Genomic DNA, 25,228 nt, shown 5'->3' on the forward strand with positions numbered 1-25,228 from the left:
GCGAGATGCCGACCAATGTGTAGTCACGAGTTTTTCACATAGCCCTGCGGCCTGTGGATAATCCGACGGCGCCAGCTTTAGGATATCAGCAGTCACCGTATCTAGACTGAGAACCTTTCTGAAAGCTAAGGCGTAACCACAACCTCAGGTTCCTTACAAGCAGAGGCAGGCTTTCTGCTCTATGGATTTCGTTTTGAACGGTGGACGCAAAAGATTTGCAATTTTTCATTTTTTTTCTCAAATAAAAAATATACACAGCCCTTTTTTGCCCCTGTTTTCGCTCGGAATTTCGCGTATCACATCTAGTTTTGAACACGGTAGTACCTTTCATGCTGAACAACCGAGTCCGTGGTCAAGGTGGGGGCATGGACGAGTAGAAAAAGGGATAGATATCATGAACCATCTCGGAGAAAGTTTCTGATGGGCACTACGAAGCGGCTGTTCTTCAGTCATGCTTCCGTCTTGAAACTCGTACGGAAGAATGCCACGTAGACCCAGCATCCTGTGTGCTTGCACTGGGAAAATGGCTATTTTATGAAGTGTGCCCGGATCCAGTCGGTGGGGGTCCCGGTTGGAATGATTTTCATGATCGTTAGAGAGTGTGGGGTTTAATTTCGATAGGAAGCAAAAGTAGAAGTCCAGGTGAGATGGTGGAGGGAACAAAAGTTAGAAAAAGAGTATTATTAAGTAAAGAAGTCTTCATACAGTTAAACCTCGTTACAACAAACACTGATATAGCGAATTATCGGTTATAGAGAACTAAATACAAACTTTCGATGGTCACGCTTCATTTCAATGACACTTATTCTTTTGTAACGTAACTGAAACCACGAGAACCGCGAACGATATTGGATATAACGAAGAAATATTTCACGAGCAGCCTGAGAAAGTGCCTGAAAAAAAAAAAAAAAACCGCAGAAGTATAAAGGCGTTTTTGTTCGTGGGCACCATGAAAAACTTCATCCTGCTCAGTGCTGTTAGCCTCCAGACGAAGATCACATCTTTTATCGAATAAATAAGGACGCAGGCCTGTTTTGTTAAGTGAAATTTGTTCTGATGTAATTTCACGTACTTATGTTCCGGTTCATTGAGGTTTGAAATGCACCAAGGAGAAAGGTAAGGGCTACCTTGTCTACCGTGAATTCGAAGCCTAAAAAATGCATTTCTTAGCAAGTATTGTCGCGCGCGCCAGATTTTCGATTTGTTAGAGCCAATTTTTACCTCTACTGTTGCAACGAATATCGGTTATAACGAAATAATTTTCTGTCCAGATACTACTTCCTTATAACGAGGTTCGACTGTACTTTTGATTTGTTCATCTAGACTCCCCCAAGCCTCAGTGCGTGTCTTTACGTTAGATAAGCCAATGTCTGTTCACACCCCCGAGAGGTTTAGCTCAAGGAACCTGGTGTTTAGTGCTTACTCTGACATCACCTCCTCCACGTAAACACTAGTTCCACTACGGCCCCAACAATATTCTCATCCGTTTTGGAAGCATGTTGTCCTTTTCAGCGGCAATTCCACTCGAGCAATTAAGATTTTGGTTGAAGGAGTGCCATTCTAGATTTTATTGTTAAAACAGTACCAGCAAGTTACTGATTTCTCGAAATAGCTTGTGGCTAATCTACTTGTCTCCGTTACTTAACGCGCCCATTGACATATATCTCGGGAGGATCATACACAGGTCTTGAGGAATCCTCGGGAGACGCGTATTACGCAATGCACACGTGTAAGTCGCCATGCTGAGAAATGGGAAACGACGGTTTCGCGCCCCGTGCAGCAAGCTTTCCCGCGCAGCTTTCGTGGATCGCAAATGGCGGAAGAGAGAGCGGTTGTCCGTGCTCTCCCAGGAAAAGCGTTTGTTTGTGTGTGAGCGGTGTGACCCCCCACTCGACCGCGGAACGCGCGGCAACGCGCGACTCGGCAGCGGCCGCCGCGAACGGGGACGCGTTCGGCGAGCCGCCGACGCCGGGCAGTGTGGGTTTGCCCGCGATACAGCGGTTGGTTGTGCTAGATCGCCGAGACGCTGCGTACGCTTCCGTGGCGTCTACAGCAGCAACAGACGGCGGAGGAACGTCGCTTGCTCCGTGGTCGCTTGTGTGCGCGCGTACCCGACTGGCCAAGTTCAGCGCACGTGCGGTATCGTTTCGCGGGGTCGAGCGCCGTCGTTCCCAGCGTCGTATCTTCCCGCCGGCGATGCTGCCCGGACCAGCAGCATACCGTCGATCGCGATAACGCGGCGCCCTCCTCCGCTCGTTTTCAGCGGCCTGCGCGCTCCTTCCAACGCCACTCGCTGTTGCTCCTTCCCAACCGTTCCCCTCGCCTCTCTCTGCTCCGAAGTGCGTGTTCGGTGTCAGCGCGGCGAACGCGAGTTCCCGCCTGACACTTGGTCGAAAAGCGCCGAGTATGTCAAGAACTACGCTGACTCTCTCCTCGCTGACGGCGTCGCTGCTAGCATCATCGACAAGGTGAGTCAGGCGATTGTGATCGCGTGTTGCCTTTCCTCCTCCCGTTATTCGTATCGGGGACGTTATACTCCGCGTGTTCATTTCTGGGACGCACAGCTGAAACGAGGATGCTAGAGGCGCGTGGTTGTGGTATGCTGCACCAACTACGCGCGTTCCGCCTACTGACCTTACAAAACAAAACGAAGGAATGCGCCGTCGTTTGGGCTGCGTTAAAATAGTAAAAAAAATTAACCTTTCATAAGTGTGCTTTCCATAAATTCAAGGCATGTGACGAGCTGTATAAATACTACTCGAAGGCCTCTGGAAAGCACAGGCAGGGTGTTTGCCGGCTTTGACCGAACCAATAACTCGACGGAAGCTCGCCGTGCACGCTCCAAGGCTGAAGGCAGGCCGCAGGTGTGTGCAAAATTAAACGCTAGCGAAGGAAAGGAAGAACGCGATTTATACGCCGTACGGGCGCAGGTATATAGGTACGCGCGCACGGTTTCTGGGCGCGCCTCCGACGAAGGTCCCTCGTTCATGCATCATGCATCGTTAGGGCAGACACCATTCGCGCTTCCCTCGCAGCCGGCAACAGCGTTTGCTCGTATAGGATGAGCTTTTTGCGCATTTTTCGTAGCGCCTTTCTGTATTCATGAGTTCCGCCAGGTATTTCGAAAAGGGTTGGGGGGGGGTTGGTAAAATGGTACAACTGCATGTTTTTGTCGGTTTCCTAAGAGTAAACCGAGTAGAGGTTGTATGCAACGAAGTTACACCGATTATGAAGCGCGTCCGCTTAGATCTACGGAATAATTTTGATCACCTGAGGATCTGATACTTCGACACTTGGGTGTTTTGTTTCCTGCCTCCGTCCTACAACGCCCCCCGCGTCTGTGGCTCGAACCCGCGATCTCGGGCTCTGTAGTGCTACAAGAACTCTTAAGAACTCAGTCGGTGTCCACGCATTCATCTTAACTGAACCCTTTTTAAAACACTGTAAACACTTGTATCTAGCGAAATTCAATCCGCGTAAGATTCACGGGCTATTTGCGGCTTCTATACCCTTCAGAAAACGTTGCTGTGTGTTGCATTCACTCCATAATGCATATTCAGAAACTTTTATTAATGCGATAGCGTTATTTGGCTAGGTTGGCGAAAGCGCGCACATGGCTGGCGTGCACAACAATCGTCCACAAATAACCGCCTCGGCGCGCGGTCAATTCCCATTGGCTGCGATAGTGCGCGCACCGGTAAAAAATATTACGCAAAGAAGTGCGTGTGAATCAGAAATCTCTCGCGCAGTCCCGGTTGGCTTTCGGGTTATGTGCAGGCAGTGTCGCAGCAGCATGGATAGTGATCGTGCCACAAGTACTGCTGCAGTGAGTCTGGTGTCGAGGTTGCAGGCTTAACGTCGACATCGGCAGAAGACTCGTCGACGAACCTAGCCTCAGAATGACTAGCGCCGGATACTCAAATCAGGAGATACTACTACCGGCCAGCATGCGCTGAGGTGTATAGAAACCAATGTTCCTGCTGTTCTTTGAGATTTCAATTTTCGCAGGCCCTCTCGCACGCAGCTGCGAACGGAAGTCCACAATTGTAGCGGGGAATGGTCGAGCTTTTATGGATGACCTCTGCGCAGATGTTTCCTATTCTCCACGAATGTTATTGCTGCCTGCTCGCGACGCCGTGCCATGAAACACATGCCGAATTTTGCGGCGACACATGTGGCTACATGATGGACGAGTGGTAAATGCAGTTGAGCGACCAGCGCTTGTTAAGAAGCGCCCGGGTCGTGCGCTGTGAGCTATAGGCGGGCACAGCTGAGCCCTTTGCGCGGGTGTCCTTTTTTTTTGTCTGTCTAAGAGCACCTGCCTTTTTTATAGTTTGTGAAGCGCATGAAGGCGGAAACAGTCTTTGCTCGAGGGTTACGTAATTGTAATTAAATTGAACGGGAAGCTGAAAAAAAAAAAGGTCGTTCCAAAGTTGACTCAACACTTACCTTTATACAGAAAGAAGTCCACCCGCATCGCTTTCCATCGGCTTCTTCACACGCTCAGTCGGGTGTCAGTGATCCACACATGCCCAAAAGGTTCTCCCGGGGGGAGGGGGTAGGAGCAAAGGGGTGGGGAAGCGACCTCGAACGGACGCTGCAGTGCGTTGTAAACATTACTTAATTGTATCATCAGATTGAAGTACGAACTTTCTGGTCGTGTTGTAAGTGTTTGCGGCCGAGTTACTGGTATTTTTACTGGTACTACGGTCGATTTACTGGTATCGGAGGTGCGTTTGAAAGCGCCAATTGTACTATCCCCCTCCGATGACGACACACTGCCAAACTTAAAGGGGCCATAAAGAAAAAATACAAGTTTGGTTCATTTAAAAAGAGCGCTTCGCCCCAATAACGTTGATGTCAATTTTGTCGCAAACTTGGGACTAATAATCGAGATTCTAAAGAAAACATATACAGGGTGGCGCGACGATAATTGGAACACTAAATTTTTTTCCTGAACGAATCGCCGCTCTCTTCGCGCTCAAACTTAACACGAAGGTCGCATTTTCTGGTCTGTTTTGTTTGACACCGGGAACAACGACGGTACTTACCTGTTTATTCTGAAAATAGATAAAAACGATTTTCGCCTATGGCGGCTGATTTGGACGTGCGAGCCAGCGCAAGGTGATCTTGGAACGACGGCGCCCCCTGGGGTATTCAGAGCGAAACGCACATTTGGGATTCATGGTAGGAAGGAGCTAAATAAATGGTGTAGCAGACGATCAGAAATGTGAAAGCGGGTTTTCTGATCGTTTGCTAGCTCATTTGGCTCCTTCCTAGGCGCATTTTCTGATCGTCTGCTGCACCATTTGTCTCCTTCCTACCATGAATCCTAAACGTGCGTTTCGCCCGGCATATATCCTGGGTGGCGTCGTTGTTCCAAGATCAACTTGCGCTGGCTCGCACGTCCAAATCGGCCGCCATTTTACGATAGGCGAAAATCGCTTTTATTTTTTTTCTCCAGAATAACCAGGGAAGTACCGTCGTTTTTCAAGGTGTCAAACAAGAAAGACAACAAAATGCGACCTTCGTGTGAAGTTTGAGCACGAACAGAGTGGCGGTTGGCCCAGGAAAGTTTTTTAAAGTGTTCCAATTATCGTCGCGCCACCCTGCATAAACCAGTGGTGACTCCTCAGTCACTTTCCGGCAATTTCTCTTTGACGTCACCGAATATTGTTTGGGCGATTTTGGCGGTGGCTGACCAAATCCACCGCCAAGAAACATAAGTGGGCGATTTTAATGAGCCATCTAGTTCCGTTTTGTGGCATCGCTTCAATTCTAACGTGCCGTTAACACACTCATAACTGCGTTTTTAGTGCTGGTCCATGCGGCGTCAGCCCTTCCCATAAGATGTCACTGTAGCGCGAAATTCGAAGGTTTTTCTACATTTCTTCGTTTTTCTAGCTTGAAAAAAACGTATTTCGTGGCTGGATTGGAGCGGAGCGAGTTACCAAAGGCTAGCTCTTTCAAATTGGACGAAGTTGTATTTTAGCGCGTTTAACATGTATAGCCCGTACGTGAACGAACAAAGGTCGGCATTAGCCACAAAGAAAGGAAAATAACAACATGGAAGGCAGAGGAAGCATGAAACCATTTTGCAAACCCGTGTGGCATCATTAGCTGGTGTGGCGACCGTGAACGGCGCATGGGGCTTTCTGTTTTGCCGTGCTATTCGGAGGAACAGACACAAGCAAATCAACTCGGGTGTCCCATCAGCGCCTGCATAAACCAAAGGAAGTTAAACTTTACCCACTTCATATTGGTTTATATCGACAACATCCACCGCGCGCACTGATGCAAACTTGCGATCTTGTGAAGAGGCTGCGCGGGGCAGGAGTAACGCATCCCTGCGTTCTCTCAACAAGCGCCAACATGTGTGGCATGTGTGAGGGAGTTCGCATTTTTCGTGGCTTAACCTCAATGTATCAGTACGGGATCACTACAAATAGGGAACATTTTCGACAAATCTTGGCCTCTACGGGTTTGTCATCTTTGACTGGTCGGAACTGCTCGAGAGCAGCTCAGTATTTCTTTTTTCTTTTGCTCATACCACAGTTGTCATGAGCTGCCCAAAAACTTCTCAAAACCGTTTAGGATAGGCAAATAAAAGAGACCAACTGTAAGTATTCACGAATGAGCTCTGATGACTTCTGAGTTTTAATTTTGTTTTCCCGCCATTTGTTTCCAATGAAATTTTTTTCGGACAACGACATTCGAGGGAGGAGCGCAGATGTGTCGACCCCGCCGTTGTCGGGCGTGACTCAATTCAACGCGGTCGAAAAAAAATCCCCCGTCCCCAGAGGTAGACGCGCCTGCTCGTCGGTGCCGCCGCAATGTCACGGATGATCGGCAACAGACGGCCAGACCGGGAACTACGCTCGGGGTGTTCCGGAAGGCGCCATCGCGCACAAGCGGGGCCCGGGAACTAAGCAAAATAGCGACGACGAGGAAGAGAGAGATGCCTCTCTCGAAAAACAAGGGTATCTGTGCCGCTGCTGCCGCACACAGCCCCGCGCAATTAGGCTTCGCGGAAGCAAGCGCTCCATTGGAATTCGTCAAGTCGTGACGCCTGTTCGGCGTATGTGGAGGTATCGGTGGCAGCCGTTCGGTCGAATCGGCGTTCGAAGAACGCGCGAAGGGGAAAGAATGCTGCGATGTAACGGGATATCAAGGGTATCCAATCACCCGGAAAGTTTGAACGCCACCCTTGCTGCTGTCGGGATGCTGCGGTCAACACGATCATTTTACATGTGAGGGCAACCATCTTTGCGGAGCTCGGTCCCTAAAATAACGTGCCTAGTTTACAGATGCGCCAGACTAGGCGACAGCAGCCAGCGCAGAGCTTTTGTTTTTCGCAACTATTTGTGACGTCATTTGCAGAGCTTGCTGAAGGCCCGTGGGGAATAAAATTCACGCGCGAGATTTGAAATGCGTGCAGAGGGCTCTTGACAACTTCCGGGAAGTTGCTTTCATGTTTGCAATTATAAAAATAGCGTACACTGCGCGCGCGCGAACGCACGCACGCTGGGAACGAGATAAACTTGCCGCTTTTGTAATGTAGAAGTAGGAAGGGCTGTTCTGCTCTTCAAACTAACACCGATGTGCCTCTTCAAAAGCTTCGAATCTGCGTTGAAATAAAAGCTTAATCCGCCTCGATTTGTCAAGAGGCTACGAAGGAATAGTTCGGGCTGACAAGCAAAAAACAAACATGCATTGTCGGCAAACGCGCGCGCGCGCGCGCTCAGAGAGAGAGAGAGAGAGAGAGAGAGAGAGAGAGAGAGAGAGAGAGAGAGAGAGAGAGAGAGAGAGAGTGAGAGAGAGAGAGAGAGAGAGAGAGAGAGAGAGACGTTGCCGTTCGAATATAAACCACGGCAAACTGCCGCCCCAAGGAGCGGCTTGTGCTTGTACAAGCTGTACAAGCGTCACGGCTCGCATTTACGAATAGCTCAGAGTGGTCGTTGTCTCTGTGCCGGAAAGGAGTCGCTCTACGCCTGCTCTTTGCTACGGGGCGTTTGCAGACAGCTCTGGTACTGAAGTGATATGAACGTATGCAATCAAGTCTTAAAAAAATCACCCTGTCCGCAATCTGACATGATGCTGTTGGCATGACAACTTTGCAACCGGCACGGGAACTTCACCGCGAATATAACCACCTAACGGTGATATTCTATAAAAAAATTCTGTTTTTGCGAGCAAAACAAGCCTAATTAGACTGTCCGGATCTCGAGCGCTCTGTCGAACTACGAGAGAGCGTCTGTGTTGCGTCACTGCCTTGTATGGGCTCCCCGGCGGTTCGTGACTTCACGAAGGAGCAAGTCAGCGAATACTTCAAGTATAGTCCCTGGAAATTTCGTTTGTCTGCCGTCCGAGGCCTTCAGCAGGGTCGTTTTGGTGATGAAAGCCTCGGTACAGGAAAGTTCACTGTAGCCTCGCGCCATTGAAAGCTTTCCTTTATGTCTCGGACAGACAGCACACCGGTCGGCTGCAGCACGCTTCTCAGTGCACTAGCCCTTTTTTTGCTACTGAGATATTTTTCTAAAAACTAAATTGTTTTTATAGTTTTCCCTGAAATTGTTATTTCTGCATCATTTTTTTGTGTCTAAATAAATTTAGTTAGGAATTTGCAAACTGTCAGCAGTACTCTTCACATCCCTGATCGTCTGCTCACCGCAAAGTGCAGACCGTTGCCTCCGCGATCGGCTTCCGGCGGAACGGCGCGCTGCCGGCAGCAGATCGCGGAGGCCATGTGCAGACTAGAGTTACTCAATATATATCGCGGAGGCCACCTGCAGACCAGAGTTACTCAATGTATACCAGTTGCCAAACTTCCCATGGGCACCATGTATCAAAATCCGGTCTGCGGTTACCCCCCTGCGCTGAGGCAAGCCCGGGGCAAGTTGACTAGCCTGTCGTTTTTCGGCACAAAGTTGAAGTAGTGCTCAAGTGCTTGCGGCTGCCGCTGTAAGTCATAAAAAGAAAAATCGTAAAAACTTAAGTATATGCTACCTAATTTATGTATTTTAATTTAAAAATCAAGCATTATTTTACGGAGATATTCTGATTAGGCCTTGGTTTAGCGACGTCTAGTTTTCGTCCCGTAGGGGCGTGCCAGTGCGCTTGCCTCTCATCTTCCCGGGAGCAGAGGGTCCCTCGCCGCCCGGCTTCTGAGGCGGAGTTAATTATTGATTGTAGGGTTTAACGCGCCGACGTAACGCAGGCGATAAGGTGCGCCGTAGTGGAGGGGTCCCGAGTAAGTTTGACCACCTGGGGATCTTTAACGTGCGCCGAAATCTCGTACACATGGGCGTTCTTGCTTTTCGCCTCCATCAGAAAAGCGGCCGCCGCGGCCGGTAATCGAACCCGCGACCTCGTGCTCAGCAGCACAACGCCTTAGCCAATGAACCTCCGCGGCGGGTCTGAAGCGGAGTTTCGCAACAGCTGTATATTGAAGAACTCTGGTGCAGACCATAGAGTTTCATACTAATAATACTAGAGGGAAATCTGGCGACCCTGTCTAGGGAAGCCGCGCTTCAGCGAACGTGCCGTCCTGTAATGAGCAGGCACGTTCCACGAGTCCATGGCGTGGCTCATGAACAGACTGGAAAGTTGCCTCTGGCTGCAAAAGAGCAACAATATTACCGTAGAATATAAATCAGATTTGTTTTTTGTATTATAGAATGGAAACTCCAAAAAGATTTATTTGTCAGGAATTATTCAGAAGCTTTATGCAAGATGAAAAATAAAAATATGTTATCCTCTTTTATTGATTTTGGCTTCGAGGCAAATAAGAAGCTTTGTGGCTAGTCAAGCCAATTGGCCAGAAAATTACCTAGCTGCAATGGCGGCGCCCACGATGGCCCGCGACTACAGCGGCAGATTTTCCTCTAGTATATATTAGCATGAAGCTCTATGGTGCAGACGGACCATACGGACATGTGCTTGTCGGAGCTGGGTTTGCTGCTGTCGTTTTATATTAGGGTTTGGAGTTGCAATTCCAAGCCTAACTGTTTTGGGTGATTTAAAGTCTAGTTGCGGATGGATTGGGGGCTGAGATGACGGATCTTGACAGCCGTTGCTGGGAGCCAGGATGTATGGATGCGTCGTGAGCTTGGAGCGAACGATGCCGATGCGATGCGCCCATAGTTATGGACGTCGAAACGGTAACAACAAGAGCGCCCCGCCAATATTTCCCGATTTCAAAACTATATATTCCTGCGGCGAAACGTGTAAATGTGCGAATGAGTTAATTACAGCAAGCTTCGAGGAGGCCACTGTAGTCGGTGAGCTCTTTCACACGGCGCATGTGAGGTCACCCGTTAACACCGTTCTGCGCCCCGCTCAGCGTATCAAGTTCGGCGGGGCCGCTCTCATTGCGTTTAACCGCTCGCGGCGCCCTCACCAAAGGCTCGAGGTATGGCGAACAATGGCGGACGTAATGAGCCTCCGTCGATGCATTGTTTGTGGTGCGCTGTAGCAGCGCAGCATGCTAACGAAATCCGCCTTGTTATCGGGCTCACGCAGCTCGCACGCCGCGCTTCCGTCGCAGGCAACGAAGGGGCCGACGCTGCAGGCTGGTCTCATCTGGCAGGCAGGTGTCGCAAGGGTCCTGCTCACGAGGCTAGCAGCCATTCCACCGCGTGAAGGGGAACGGCCAGTGAAGCTAGAGTGTACTAGAAGTTTTTTTAGTACACTCAAGTGAAGCTGCATAGAAGCGCCACAAATGAGCGGCCAAAGAGGCACGCACATGCGCAGCTTTCCCGCTCACGGTAGTCCTTTCTCCGGTGGTTACTCTGCAGCTATTTAGCGAAATTTAAATTTTTTTACACAGCTAATATTGAGGGTGAAAACTTGCTTTGTACCACGGTGTAAGAATAGTTCTTTGTACACAGTTTCTCAAGTCTAGCACGTTGCCCGACTAGGTTCCTGAGCCATGGAAACTATCTCATAGAAATGCATGGGGGGCAAGGTTTGACAGCTGCGAATTACACACAAAATATTCAGAATCCTGGAAATTTTTATTAGTGTTTTCATCTTCACGTTAACTTCTTGCTTTATGCCAAATATCACTTTTATGAAGTGGTTTTGCTAGGTTCCTGAGAGATAGGAATTTTGAGCGAGAAAGCTGGGTATGAATGCAATTTTGAAATGCGTGATGATGGCTTTGCGATCGCTGTAACCACTGAGTGGGGACAGTGATTACGCTACAGAGGTTACGGTAACAGTGAAACACTGATGTTTCAACTTTCGGTTTGATTTCAACATTATAGAGATATTTTTGCGAAAGTTTAGTCTATACGGCCAATGCGCAGTAGTTTGCTGGTGTGACACGTTAAAATGATATATTCCGAAATCGTTCAACATGAATTGAATGAGCCACGTTGTTGTATGGTTTTGGAGACATTCGCATTGCAGCTACTGACGAGTATCACTGGACCGTGTTACACCCTTCATACCGCTTTTCTTTTTCTGCAAACGCATGGTGTCCTTTTGATGTTTTCATGGACATGTTGGAGCAACAGTTTGTTTTAATTCATAGTATGTTCATGTTCTTCTGGTGACGACAGTTTTGGTGCACAATTAGGCGAGAAAATATGGGACCTCCTGACCATTGATTCACCGCAACTTTTTCTGAATTTTGCGTCGACAATAACGGTACACGTGCGACAGCCACATTGCTTGCACCTAAACGTACAGAAAACGGTCTCTATTTCGAGGCGTACAGTGGCGATAGGCCTCTTTGTATCTTTCTTTTGGTTAGCTATCTTTGTTTGGAGCGTACGGCACGATACCGCGACGATGTTGTCTTTTTATCGCGCTTTTACTGGCGTTGCCTTGTCGTGCAACTCCGCTGAGCCGAAACGGTCGGGAGCTCGTCGCCGGAGGAACAGTTATGTCGGCAGTCATGACACGTCTTGGAAGCCACATGCTTCGAGGTGAGCTCGTTAATCAGTGAAGACGTGGTGACGGAATTGTCTTTGTACAGCGAAGCTGCATATGCCACGCTTTTCACATATCGTCTGCGTGGACAAATCGGCGTAGAACGGAGATTTTTCACCCCCAAGAGCTAGTAGTTGGCGGTTCCTTTTCAAGGGCTGCCGGTGTGACGTTCTGGCCGTTGTCCATCTTGAAAGGTTACCGAGCGGCGTTTTGGCCAGTGTCTTTCGCGCGCACATCACTGATTCCGGTAGTGCGCGCGTGCTCAGGCATGCGTACAGGTTTACTGGTGGTGGGGTGGAGGAGGGGTGCGCACGCGCGCTCACCGAGGACATGGCTGTTGTACTGGTGCAAGATCGAGGGTGTGTAGAACGGTTTGGGTTAGTGTGGCACACAGACAGCTGCCTACGACGCTGGAGAGAAACAGTCAGAGCCATGTTTGTCCGCTACAATAAAACTGTAGGCTTAACTTAATTTAGCTAATTCTCTAGTACTAAATCGCAAATGACCAACAAGCGTGTTTGGTTTCGTGCGCTCCTTGCACTGCGCCCAGCATCGTTAACAACCCTTCTTCACGGTCACAGAGTGAAAGGGCCCTAATATTTTTCTTCACTGGTAACATCGCACATAGGAACAGAAACATCCTTCCTTTTGAAATCTCATGACCAAGGGTAGTGGTGATGATGATGATGATGATGATTGCTATTGGTTTCCCCTTTGTAGCGGGGTGATGACGTGTTATCTTACCAAAAAGGACTAATATACCTATGTTTTATACTCTTGGTTTAATACTAGCGCTGCTTAGGGCAAGCACAAAATGCTTATTAGGCAGAAAATACTTTTTTTTTTACGTTACAGGTGGCAACTGTCCTAGGCAATACTCCCATCTCTGCTTTTCGTCCACCAGCATTCTAATCTTCTTTTCGTCGCCTCAAACGCCTTGAAGTTAACTTCCTTTGTGCTACCCTTAAATCCTAGGGCTTCTGCAAGCCGAATATTTTCAGCGTGTAGATTTGGATGGATACCCTCGCATTCTAACACTATGTGCCGCATAGTTTACGTTTCTTTTCCGCAGACCACGCATACCCCATCATTTTGTGAATACTTCCCCACAAAACTCTTAGTTGGCAGGCAACCTGCTCTAGCCTTAAAAAGCAAAGCACTGCCCTGGGAATTATCGTAAAAATGTTCCTTTCTGATGTTCAACTTCTCAGCCTTGTACATCTCCAACGACGTTTTAGCTCACATTTTTTTTCTCTCCATTTATTCGTTTCTATCTGCCTTGCCTCTTTTTTGGTTACCTTGGCTGTTTTGGATTCTCTACTGTTCTTTCCGTATTTCATCCTTAGCCTTCTAGTCTTCCTTAACCGCTGCGTGTCCACGCTTTTTCAAGTATAAATACCTAAAAACCTTAGCTGCCCACCTACGTTGACCCATTGCTCTCAACCTCCCCTGAACACATATTTTACTCTGCGCTTCTCGAACTTCAAACGACGCCCAGCCCATATATGCCAGCACTGCTTCGTTCGTTGTTTTTCTATGCGCGCTTAAGGCTAAACGGCCTACCATTCTCTGGTTCACTTCAAGGCCTGATAGAACGTCTTATTTTAAGCAGGGATTCCTCTTAAGCTCCCTCTCTATACCTCTTCTCAGAAATAACAAAACTGGCATATCTTCTGATTTGTAGTTACAAATATGTCCCTGAAATGGTTGCCATTCCGGGACGTCGCAGTTTGCCTATACGTGCGCGTAAATATATACAGGATGTTTCCAGTAACTTGGTACAGACAGACAGACAATGAACTTTATTGAATGTCCTGAGGAGCACTGCTGCCGTCCTGCAGTAAAATTGGAGGTGTGGAATTTTCCTACAGGAAATTGCGTAATACTGATTCCAGATTGCGTGCACCTAACCGCGAATTTAAGAACCAGGCGCGTAATCTGAGATGAAACGCTGATGTGTCTCAGTGCGAAATTTGTGTACCGATGTTTTGGATCACGAGAAAGATTCAAGAGTTTTGTAGAGCAGGCTGGGCTTTTTTTGTTAGCACGCTTCTATTTCCCAATATAAACGTGTGTCTCCAAAATTAGCGATAAAAGTTGACAATTTTTTTAACTAGCTATGTGGTATTTACACGATAGCTCGCATTTTACATTTCCCCCAGCTGTAGCAATCACCGGCAAAAGTGCCATTTGAGGTTTCTCTCATAGCTGCTTTAAAACTGGCATGTTTCAGATTATTTGAAAGGCTCCATATCTTCGTGGAAGTTAACGGGTGTGCTATACTTACCCTGTTTGCATTTAAGGTAAGCGCTTGGTGAATGTTAGGTATCACGTTTGAAAAAAAAAAAAAAAAAAAACCCGCCGCGGTGGCTCAGTGGCTAAGGCGTTGCTGCTGAGCACGAGTTCGCGGGTTCGATTTTCGGCCGCGGAGACCGCTTTTCTGATAGAGGCGAAAAGCAAAAAACGCCCGTGTGTACGAGATTTCGGCGCACGTTAATGATCTCCAGGTGGTCAAAATTAATCCGGAGCCCTCCACTACGGCGCGCCTCCTCGCCTGCGCTGCGTCAGCGCGTTAAAACCCTACAATCAATCAATCAATCAATCAATCAATCAATCAATCAATCAATCAATCAATCAATCAATCAATCAATCAATCAATCAATCAATCAGTCAATCAATCAATCACGTTTGAAAAAATGAGTTTCACTGGGTTCTTGGAATCATATGTCCGGAATTGCTGGGCGTTATGCATGTTTAGCGTCATCATAATCCGCTCATTGTCCAAAGGCTAGGCATATTAACAGCGCTTTTCAACCCGTTGGTCGCAACGGGAACGTCGTTTTTATCGACCATTAGATTCATTAAGCCCCGGCCACTCCTACAAAATGTACAAAGAAGGTTTTTTTATTTGAAGGTAGGATTAAATTTCGCGCGCGCACGCACGCACGCACGCACGCACGCACGCACACGCACGTGTATGTGTGTACGTATATCACGCACACTGACAGAGTCAGAATGGTGGGATAGTGAGTGAGGGAGGGAGCTAGATCTGTAAAAGATCTTTTACTTGAGAAGACAGCGAAATATGGATGAAGGCAGAAGCATGTGCGTGGCCCTTACCGCCGCCGTTACAGCAAACGAATGTCTTCCGTGGAAAAAAAAAAGGAAAACGCATTGGTAATTGTTTTTTTAATGACTTCGTGACCTTCCGCGTTCCGCCAGAGCGAACTGAGGGGACTGTGCATTCAGGTGCTTTGCGCCGAAGCAGCTCCTCGTTCCTACATCGTCCGGGCTGAAAACGGAGCGAACCGTCCTAACAGCGGCAGCTCAGTGCGTTTACAACTAGAACACTGACGTTTGCAGGCAGCTTGTGTAAGACCCGGGTCTACTAGCACGTGCAGGTGTTGTGGGTTTTACCGATTCTGCGACGTAGTTTATAAGGTGTCCGTTGACGCCTGACAACCATTGTACCCTGCTGTTAGCAACACGCTCGCTGCTGTGACGCGCTTTAGCGTACAAGTGTCTGTTCGGAGCGTTTACCATGCATGTCAAATTTCTAAGGTCTCAAGCATTGTTCGATCAATGGAGATGATGGTTTGCGCGAAGGAAAATTGCGCAAAGGAGATTGCGCGAAGGAGAGGATGGTTGCTGAGGATCAGGGGATAGATTACGAGGACCGGTGATTGAAGATCAACCATTGATCACCAACTATTGCCGCATATTTATCGCCCAAAAAACCTTCACTTCTTTTTAAAGGGAAATGTGCAGGTTAAAAAAAAAAAACTGATAGCATTTTTTTATTGAAAGTGTATCACTGTTTGTGACCTTGTGATGCTACTGCGATACGCCATGCCTGATGCAAAATAAACCTTTGTAGCGCATGTCGTCAACCGGAATCAAAACAGGGATCTTGAAAAATAGCAAGTAAAACACCTCAGCCGCCCGCTCCGGTTTCCGCAGACTGCAGTTAATGTCCAAGCCGTATAGAATGAGTTCGTACACACTAAGCTGTCTTCAAAATGAAGAGGCCGTGTGGTGGGATTATTGCAGCAGCTCGGTCATTGTATATCGTTTGCACGGTGGGTGCAGCACAAAAGTGCAGACGTAAACAGCATCTTCTCTTCTTTCCGCCTGCCCGGACTCCCCAGGACGCTGGAGTTAACATCCCCCGACTGGCGGCCTGCTCGAAATAAAATAACCCGAACCGTATTGCCGACGCCTTCAGTTTTCCACAACTTGAACAAGGACTGCAAGTTATGTTGCGCCGCTGCATGCAAGGTTGCGGGTTTGAGTCCTGGACGCGTTTTTGATTTTACTGCGCACTTGATCAAAATTAATTTGTAGTTCTCCACTTCTGCGTGCCTCGTAGCGCTCTCGCCACTTAATTTTCCAGTTCATTTTTTCCCTCCTATTTACACTTCGCTAGCCTGTTAAAATGTTTATTTGTTTCTGACGTGAAGTAAAGCGGTGGTAGGCCGGTGATGATGGTCATAGACAGCCTCGTGTGGCTCGGGTCTCTGCAGAATTAGTTTTAAAGGGTCATGAAGACAAAATACAAGTGTGGTTTATTCAAGAATATCGATATCATCATCATCATCATCAGCATCATATTTAGGTCCACTGCAGGATGAAGGCCTCCCACATTCGTTTCCATCCACCCCTGTCCTGTGCGGCCCGAGTTGATCCCTTGCCTCCGAATTTTCTGGTTTCTTCCCTCCATCTAGTTAACGGCCTTCCCCTCCTACTAGATCCGTCTCTCGGTATCCGCTCTGTTACCTTCGTGGTCCACCCGTTGTCATTTCGTCTCACTAGATGGCCATCCCAAGTCCATGTCTCTTTAACAGCGAGCTGTTAGCACATCATAATTTTTTGTGTCCGCAGTTCAAAATTCCAAGAAATTGCCGAGCGCGCGCACGTGAATACAGGTCTTTTGCAGTTAGCAAAACGAATAAAATGCCGACGCTCGTGTGTGCGTGCCTCGCGATGGCCGCCCAGCGTCCCCTGCGCAAGCTCGTCAAGCCGAGCATGCCCAATTAGGGAGGTTGGTCAAGATTGCGAAGACCGCCCGGCCGAAAAAAAAAAGAAAAGAAAAACAAACAAACAAGAAAATGCCGAGCGGTCGTACGTGCGTGCCTCGCGGCGACCGTCCAGCGTCTCCGGCGCACGTTTGTCATTTGTCAGGCAAAGCATAACCACTAATGGGGGATTTTCCAGAATTGCAACCCCCCCCCCCAAAAAAAAAAAAAAATGAAAAGACTCCAGCGTTCGCCGTAATCGTGGTAACACTTGCTCGGAACGAGAAAGACTCGTCATAGCGTACGCCCCTCCAAGGTGGTATCCAATGACTATCACTTCCAAAAAATGAAAGAAGCTCACACTTATAGCAACAATGCTGAAGTAAGGGTCCTTGCGGCAGCAAAGAAGAAGCAAATCGGTTGCAATCGTGGACTTAAACCTTCGTGATGGTCGTGAAGGTCGCGTAAAGCTTCTCTACCTTCAAGCCGTACGCGTTAGTGGGATTTAGTTAGGCGCGAAGTTTCCGCTCCATACGTCACAATGATTCTAATTTAAAGGCGGTAACTTCCAACAACTAAGCTAGATGTTGTTACCGGGCGACAAGACAATGATCTGGCGAACCATGGGTGACTGTGAAGCGATGTATTTACACCATTTGCATGGTATCAGCCATGGGACAGAACTCGCGCACGGTGCGCGCCGGACACACATTCTTCGTCAATAGTTCTGCTTCAACATCACAGCGGTATGTTAAAAAAATCCCGGGCCATCTCCACTAACGTGAAACCTGGGGAGGGCCGAAGCATGCAGTGGGCAAGTGTATTCTTGGCTCCTTGGCGTTTTTGCCAACGGAGATGAAACCGTTTGGGGGTAGAGGTATACATCTTTTCTGCAAAAAGTCTCTTGTCTTTGAAGCACGATGCTCTCTAACGCGATGCGTAAACGAGTGTCCCGGTGTTTTTTTAGTACGCGTTACATTCTAGCGCGAGGCGTTGGAAAACGAGTGTCCCGGTATTTTAGCGCCGTGACTCCATGAGACGACTATTACGACGACGACAGGAGGCGCCAACAGCCCCAGCCCCCATGGGGCTTCGCACCGAAAAAACACTTCGTTGTTACCTCGTGAAAATATTAAGAAAAGCAGATGAAGCAGTGATGTCTTACCAGCGAGTTTCTCACCCGATCCTTGTGACGTCACAAAAACTCCTTTGCGCGATTGGCGGCCGCCGATCAAGAAACATGATTGCTTGTATAGTTGTGTCTCTAGTTTCGTTTGATCGCACCAGCTGAATGCTAACATGCAGTTTATGGATATATTTTTTTTTTTTTGAAAGTTCTTGAATATTTCCAACTCCATGTTTTTGTTGAAACAACGCTCTTCGAAGCCGAAATGGAGTTGAGGGAGTTACCAAAGTCTAGTTGTTTCTGATAAAGTGAAGTTGTATTTTGTTTTAATGTATTTTTTTAATAAATTACCACCACAGGTCGCTGTAAATCCGTGCGTAATTCCTTGTGCGTATGGGCAGTAACAAACTTCTGGTTTTCTGGTGCCGATTTCTGACTGTGCGGACGCTTCTATTTCGCCTTCAATTCCCACGTTATTAATTGGCTTAATATCGTTAAAATTGTGGTTAATATCGTCGCGTTTCTCGTAAGACGGCGATACCGCATCTCGCCGGGCTTCTTTCCAATTCGGCGCATCCGTGGGTGACGACCTTTCGTGGTCTGTGCCACCCAGGAAGGAACGCATAAAGTATTGATTTGTTACTCCTGTCACGTACGCTGTGGTGTCCATCTGGCGGCGCTTTAAAGGGACCCTGCAACACTTTTTTCAACGTTTTTTTTAATGTTAAATGCTTGCCGAACGTAGTCACCCAACACACCCAGTACTTAGATTAGGGTGTCGCAAAGTACCTCACCCAAAAATTACTTCTCTATGTCCATCAGATAGCTTGTAAACTCGCTCAAAGGGTTCTTCTCTGTTTCCCGGTCTTGACGTCCTTCGACGGCTCCAATTACGTCACTAAGGCCATGTAGCCGCTGTTGGCCGGTTTTCCTTCAGTTGCAGCAATGAACGCTTTTCGATAGCATCTTTAAAAATAAAGCCACAAAAACAAAGCAGAAACGGAAGGCGTATCTGGTGCGACGAGCCAATCACGCAGTGCCGCTCCGCGATGGCGATAACTATAGCTTTCGCAGTGGTTCGAGGCGCAAAGGAAATAGTGAAAGGCTGAAAGCGCATATCGAAAGTGTTGCAGGGTCCCTTTAAACGAGATGCCTTTAATGACCATGTTTTTCTCCCCGTTCCTGCAGGGGCAAGACCTAGGTAGGTGAACTTGGTGCTCTGCCGACCAGCTCGGAGGCGTTCGGCGCCATGGAGGCGGGCGGCCGAGGCAGTGGGGGCGTGAGCATCGTGTCGGCCGGCCGGGTGCGCACCGTGCGCGGGGACTGGTCCGCCGACTCGCGGCTCAGCTGGCTGGTGGCCGCAGCCTGCGCCTGGGTCGAGCTCTGGTGCGGCGCGCTGTCGGCCAGCAGCGGCGTCTTCTTCGTGGCCATCGTGGCGGCCGTGGGCGTGAGCCGAGGACAGGCGGCCTGGCCGCTCAGCCTCATCAACACCCTCTACCAGCTCATGGGTGCGTCCGCTCCCGCTGTCCCGTTTCTAGTTAACGTGCATCACTTTTCGGGGCAGTGGCGTGTCCCACTAGGGTCGCCTTGGCTCTACTGTCGAGTCGATTGACGGCCGCTTAGTGCCGCCTGCTCGCTGCATCTGCTAGACAGTTCTGCTTGGATCCTGTACGCCCTCTTCCAGGCACGTTGGGAAAACAGTGAACTGACTGTTTAGATGAAATCGGTGTCGCAGAGACAATCTAGAACTTCACCTGTGAGATCGTGTGGACTTTTACGTAACCACGCAAAGCTTCGTGTTCACTTTTTCTTTTAACGTCTCCTCCCCTACCACCTTCTTTTCCCTACTTCTTTTAGGGCCTTTACTCCCTTCTCCCCATCCCCGCAGAGTAGCATGTAGGCGGGAACATGCCGGCAAACCGTTCTGCTTTCATCAAATAAAAATAAAAATAAAATATGCGCCGAATAGCGAAGCGCCGGTGCCGGCATGCTGCACTGCCTGAAGTGATTTAGCCAGACCGGTCAAACTGAGGGGACCCAGTCCCTTGTTGTTTCACTGGCAGTGCCAAGCGTTACCGTCTCACTTGGTTTTGTTGACTTACCAGGGAGTGCACGCCAAAGCTTTACCGAACTTTTGCTCTACTTGAACGAATGTCAGCCTAACGATGCTGCCTGACGCATCGGAAAAGCGTGGCACTTTGACACGCTATTACACAAGTGCGATCACCGCTTATCCCGGCATGAGGTAGAGAGTAAGATGGCCATGCGCAGCACTTGTGAATAACTCTACGTAAATCGTCGTGACTGAAACAACGTGAGCGCATAACGCGTGCAAATGAGCTTCCGCTCATCTAAAGTTTTCAGTTTGCTTTGAAGTGCCTCCAAACGTATACCGTCATACAATGCATTCAAAAGTTAGGCTTGAAATTCTGTGAGGCTGACAAATTCCGGCAGAAAGTACGTACGACCTCCATGGCCAGGTGAGCGGAGCGGGAAAGGCACGAGGGCACTGTCGCTTCTTTCCAACATTCAGTCAGCCACCACTGATGATAGTACACGGGGACGTTTCAGCGCCTGTGTGCTGGCTGCCGTTACATTTGACCCCATTAAATCGTCTCGCGTTAATAAACCAACCAAAAAACAGTGCTGTCCGGGTACAGTGCCCAATGTTGTATTTTGAGGTTGCCCTGCAACTTGCTAGGGGGACGACCTAGATGGCTAAACTACAAAAAAATGTTCAATCTACACCTAGCAACAACACGGCTAGTCTCGGTACTTGGCACTTATAAACACGTAGTCATCTTGGGCACTCTAAACAGGGGAACACGACAGCGGCAATCAATCGTCCTCTGGCGTGGCAGCACCAAGGGCACGTCGGTGCCGGAACTGACACTGGCACTAACACTGGCACTAACACTGACACTTTGTGTTAGTGCCAGCACTTAGAACGTGCCAGCACTTAGAACGGCGACCGGTAAATGATGATGATATTTTTTTTTATTAGGAAGGGGGGGGACCGAAGGTCGCTGGAGGGGGGAAGAGGGGGAATAGGGAGGGAGGTAGACGACCACTAAATCACGCTCGCCAGGCCACTGGCAACGCCAAACTGGGCTAAGGTCGCCAGGTGTTGAGGGTGTTCGAGAATGTCCCTATGTAATGCTTCTATATCTGAATTTTGAAAAAAAAAAAACAAAAACAAAAAAAAAACCATTATGGTTCACTTTATGAATATCAAAGCGGAGCAGTGCAGAACAAGATGGTACAAATTTTGTGCCGTATCACGAAAAGACCATCGTTAAAATAGACTTTCAGACGATTTCATGAGGCGTAAAACAGCATAAATAAATGAACGTCACGGCGCTCAAGAGGTGCCCGAACGAGCCCGCGGTGTGCGTGATACACGTAAAATGCTGCGTACTTTCCCGCACTGGATGTTGGATTTGCACGGAATACACCTCATTGCGTTAAACGCAGTACAAATGGAATCGCGTAAAAGTGGAATCGCGTAAAACTGGCTGTTTTTTAAATGCCACTTTTACGCGTGAATCGACCAATATTTAAAATGCAGTATTGTCCGGTGATGGGAAAAAATATTTCGCTGCTTTTCGGTAAAAGGAGAACAGAACTTCCAAACTTTCCGCGACAGAAATTCCGGCAAAGAGCATATTTTTCTCCGCGTTGAAACAATGGAGGAGACCTGGAATGTGGCCTCTGTTGAGTGCCGATATAGATAGCGTCCAAGGGCCGCACTATGGCAACCGCAGATAAGCAACGTCAGAGGTTTTATATCAGTGACCTATGCTGCGCGTTGGAGGAATTTTGGTGAGCATTCTCAAGAACAGAGAGATATAGAAGCCTGTATTTATAGATGTAACGCAGGTTAACTAGTTTCACGATAGAAAATATACACCCAGCTCTGCAGGATTGGGAATTAGTATTGGTAACTCCAATACGAAGAACGCAATACTGCAAGAGTGCAACACTAATTACCCAGAGTTAAGGGCGTCGAATAGTCGGCCCACTTTGAACCACTTCCCCCGTTCTCCGTTTTTTTTTGTGTGTGTGGGTATATGAGCAACGGTCGCTGAACCGTTCGTCACGTCTTGCTGAAACAACACATCGCACGTGTGTGGAAAATTATTTCCCTCTCCAACTATCACCACGAACAGAATCACCGCACTCTTTTACGGGAGGAGTGATCGTCATATCACGGACAATACTGCCCCTGACGGCAGTGAATAGTCGGTGATGGTGGCTATGACGGTGGGGATACCGTGATGTACTGACGTACAGCCTCCCAAATTTTTAATAATACAGCGGGAGCGGCGACCGACCGGCATGTCAGCGCCTTATCACGTTGTTCAGCAGCGAAGTACACGCGCACCCGCATAGGGCTATCTGCTGTATGAGTGTCGTCTGCTACGCTGTTTTCTTGAGAGTGGTGCACCCCCTGCCACTGCATCTTGGCGGTAGTAGCGAAACGGTCAGGCAAGATAAGAAAAACAGGGGGTGTGTTGCCCTGAGAAGAACAGCGGAGCAGACGACGCTCCCACAACAGATAGTTCTATGCGCGTGCGCGTGCCCTCGTCTATTTTGCCGGTGAACAGCGTGATAAGGCCCTGACATGCCGATCGGTCGTCGCTCCCGGTATATTATTAAAAATTTGGGAGGCTGTACGTATGAACACGTCACGTGAACCCGCGGTGGTTCAGCGGCTGCTGTGTATGGTGCTTCTTGGCGGGTGGCGCAGCGTGATGCGAGCGGGGAAGCGGGCGTGCTCGTTGCAGGTCCCCTGACGGGCGTGCTCATCGTGAAGGGCTATGTGCGGAGCCTGTCCCTGCTGGGCGTGCTGCTCACGGCCGCCGCGTCCATCTTCTGCTTCTTCAGGCCGGACTACGTTGCGCTGCTCGTCTTCCTGCCGCTGGCCGGTGCGTGCGCCGGTTGCCTCTGCCTGCTCACTCGACACGTCCTTGGGCAGGGTCGTTTTGTGCTGAGATTTCTCAAGTGGCCGTAGAAGACTCGGACCGTGTTCACGCCCGACCACTTGAAGAAAGTAATGCTTAGGTCTCACATTCCACGTAATTCAATCAATCAATCAATCAATCAATCAATCAATCAATCAATCAATCAAGCAAGCAATCAATCAATCAATCAATCAATCAATCAATCAATCAATCAATCAATCAATGTTTATTGAAGTGCCCAGGAGCAGCCGAAGCCTTCGTGGTGGCGCACTGAGGGAGAAAAGGCAGCACTGAAATACATCAACAGCTGACAAATAAACAATCAGTGAGGAAGGCCAGGGAATAAAAAACGAATAACACTACAAAAACTGCAAAGACAGATTTAACATAAAATAATGTCAAACCGACATTACACAATCAACAGAGACTAATGTCTGGTCCATTGCAAAAAAGACAATTTACAATAAGCATATGAATGGGGCAAAGTAAGTGAAAAGAATGTCTCTACTAGTTCGGCTTAACATGAAGCTTCAATTATATGTACATGAATGCATGAAATAAGACAGGAATTTTTTTATGAATAAAAAATCCCGGGCCATCTCTACTAACGTGAAACCTGGGCAGGGGCGAAGCATGCAGTGTATAAGTGTATTCTTGGCGCCTTGGCGTTTTTGCCCACGGAGATGAAACCATCGGGGATAGAGGTATACAGCTTTGTTGTAAGAGTCTCTTGTCTTTGAAACCCGAACCTTTCTAGCGCGAGGTGTAAACGAGTGTCCTGGTGTTTTTTTAGTACGCGTTACGTTCCAGCGCGAGGCGTAAACGAGTTTCCCGGTGTTTTAGTACTGTGACCACATGAGACGACGATTTGACGACGACGCCTACAGCCCCAGACCCTAAGGGGCTTCTCCCCTAATAAGTACAGAAAATGAATAACTCTAAAATATTTGCAGTTGCAGAACAAACGTGATATACAATGACAAGAACAAGGGCACCCGAGGACGATAACTGAAGAGAAAGAGCACTGCCAAAATTAACTTAGCATATAATAATTAATCAATCAATCAATCAATCAATCAATCAATCAATCAATCAATCAATCAATCAATCAATCAATCAATCAATCAATCAATCAATCAATCAATCAATCAATCAATCAATCAACCTTTATTTTCAGTGCCCAGGAACAACCCTAAGGTCTTGGTGCTGGCACACCATATACAATACATTATTAAAAGAAACGTAAGACAGCACGGCACAACACACAAAATCCCCGATATGACAGAAAAAAAAAAACAAAAAAAACAGCGTTGGAAGCTATGGCACTCGGCCAGCGAAACTTTCGAGGCACTTGAAAAAGGAAATATACAACAAAATACACAGTGTACATGATGGAGACAGAATGTACATATAAAACGAGAGGTTTGATTTTTGAAAAGTCACACTGCAATAAAGTATTACCCTAAAACGAGCGATGCCTTTGCGATGTCCCATCTTGTCGAGACACACAGCAAACAGAGCAACAAATTTGACAGAACAATAGCGAAAAAAAAACAATGGCAGGAGTATAGACATAAATGATCAGACCAACAAATCGCAGAGATAATAAAAATGATGAATGAAACAACCCATTAATTGTTTATTAGTGTGTCAAGGAACGATGTGCTGGTGCGGAAAGAAAGAAAAGTGTATATCTCAGAGAAATGTAGAAAATAGCATTGTATAGTCTGAACGAGAATGAGACACTTTGAGATACACACACGCCGACACACGCACATGACCCGAGCACATATGCAAACAAGGCATTGCAATTAATGCATAGCAATAAGACACTGCTGACTGCTATGGAGACTACAAGTGTAATACAACAAGGCATGATTAAAACTCTGTACACTGAAACAATAATAATAATAATAATAATAATAATAAATTATGAGGTCTCATTTTACCACCTGAAAGAGATGTAAGGGCGAATGCCGCTGTTTTTTCCCGCAATACGGATATCTTTATTTGACCACCATTAACACTTCCTTGAACACGCCGTTAATTATTTTGTGTTGAAGGGGTCATGAACATGGTTCGAAACTTTGAAGGAAGGGGCGGGTGTCAAATTACGGATTAAAGCCTCATAATTTGATGTGACAAGGGCTCTGTGACGTACTCTCAAGAGCAGCCAAGAATAGGTC

General features: G+C 47.9%; 1 protein-coding gene across 1 annotated transcript in view; it reads left to right on the forward strand.

Annotated features, from left to right (window-relative positions):
- The first annotated feature begins 1,872 nt into the window (after nt 1–1,872).
- LOC144145003 (uncharacterized) overlaps nt 1,873–25,228 on the forward strand; it is a 74,242-nt gene continuing 50,886 nt past the window's right edge. The window contains exons 1-3 of the mRNA XM_077676503.1: nt 1,873–2,468; nt 19,267–19,586; nt 22,866–23,006. Coding sequence (XP_077532629.1) covers nt 19,328–19,586; nt 22,866–23,006 — 400 coding nt within the window. The 5' untranslated portion in view covers nt 1,873–2,468; nt 19,267–19,327. The remainder of the gene's footprint in view (nt 2,469–19,266; nt 19,587–22,865; nt 23,007–25,228) is intronic.

The sequence above is a fragment of the Haemaphysalis longicornis genome, unplaced genomic scaffold, assembly GCF_048455015.1.
Source record: "Haemaphysalis longicornis isolate Haplotype H1 unplaced genomic scaffold, Haemaphysalis longicornis Haplotype H1 scaffold_7, whole genome shotgun sequence".
In the NCBI taxonomy this organism is placed as follows: Eukaryota; Metazoa; Arthropoda; class Arachnida; order Ixodida; family Ixodidae; genus Haemaphysalis; species Haemaphysalis longicornis.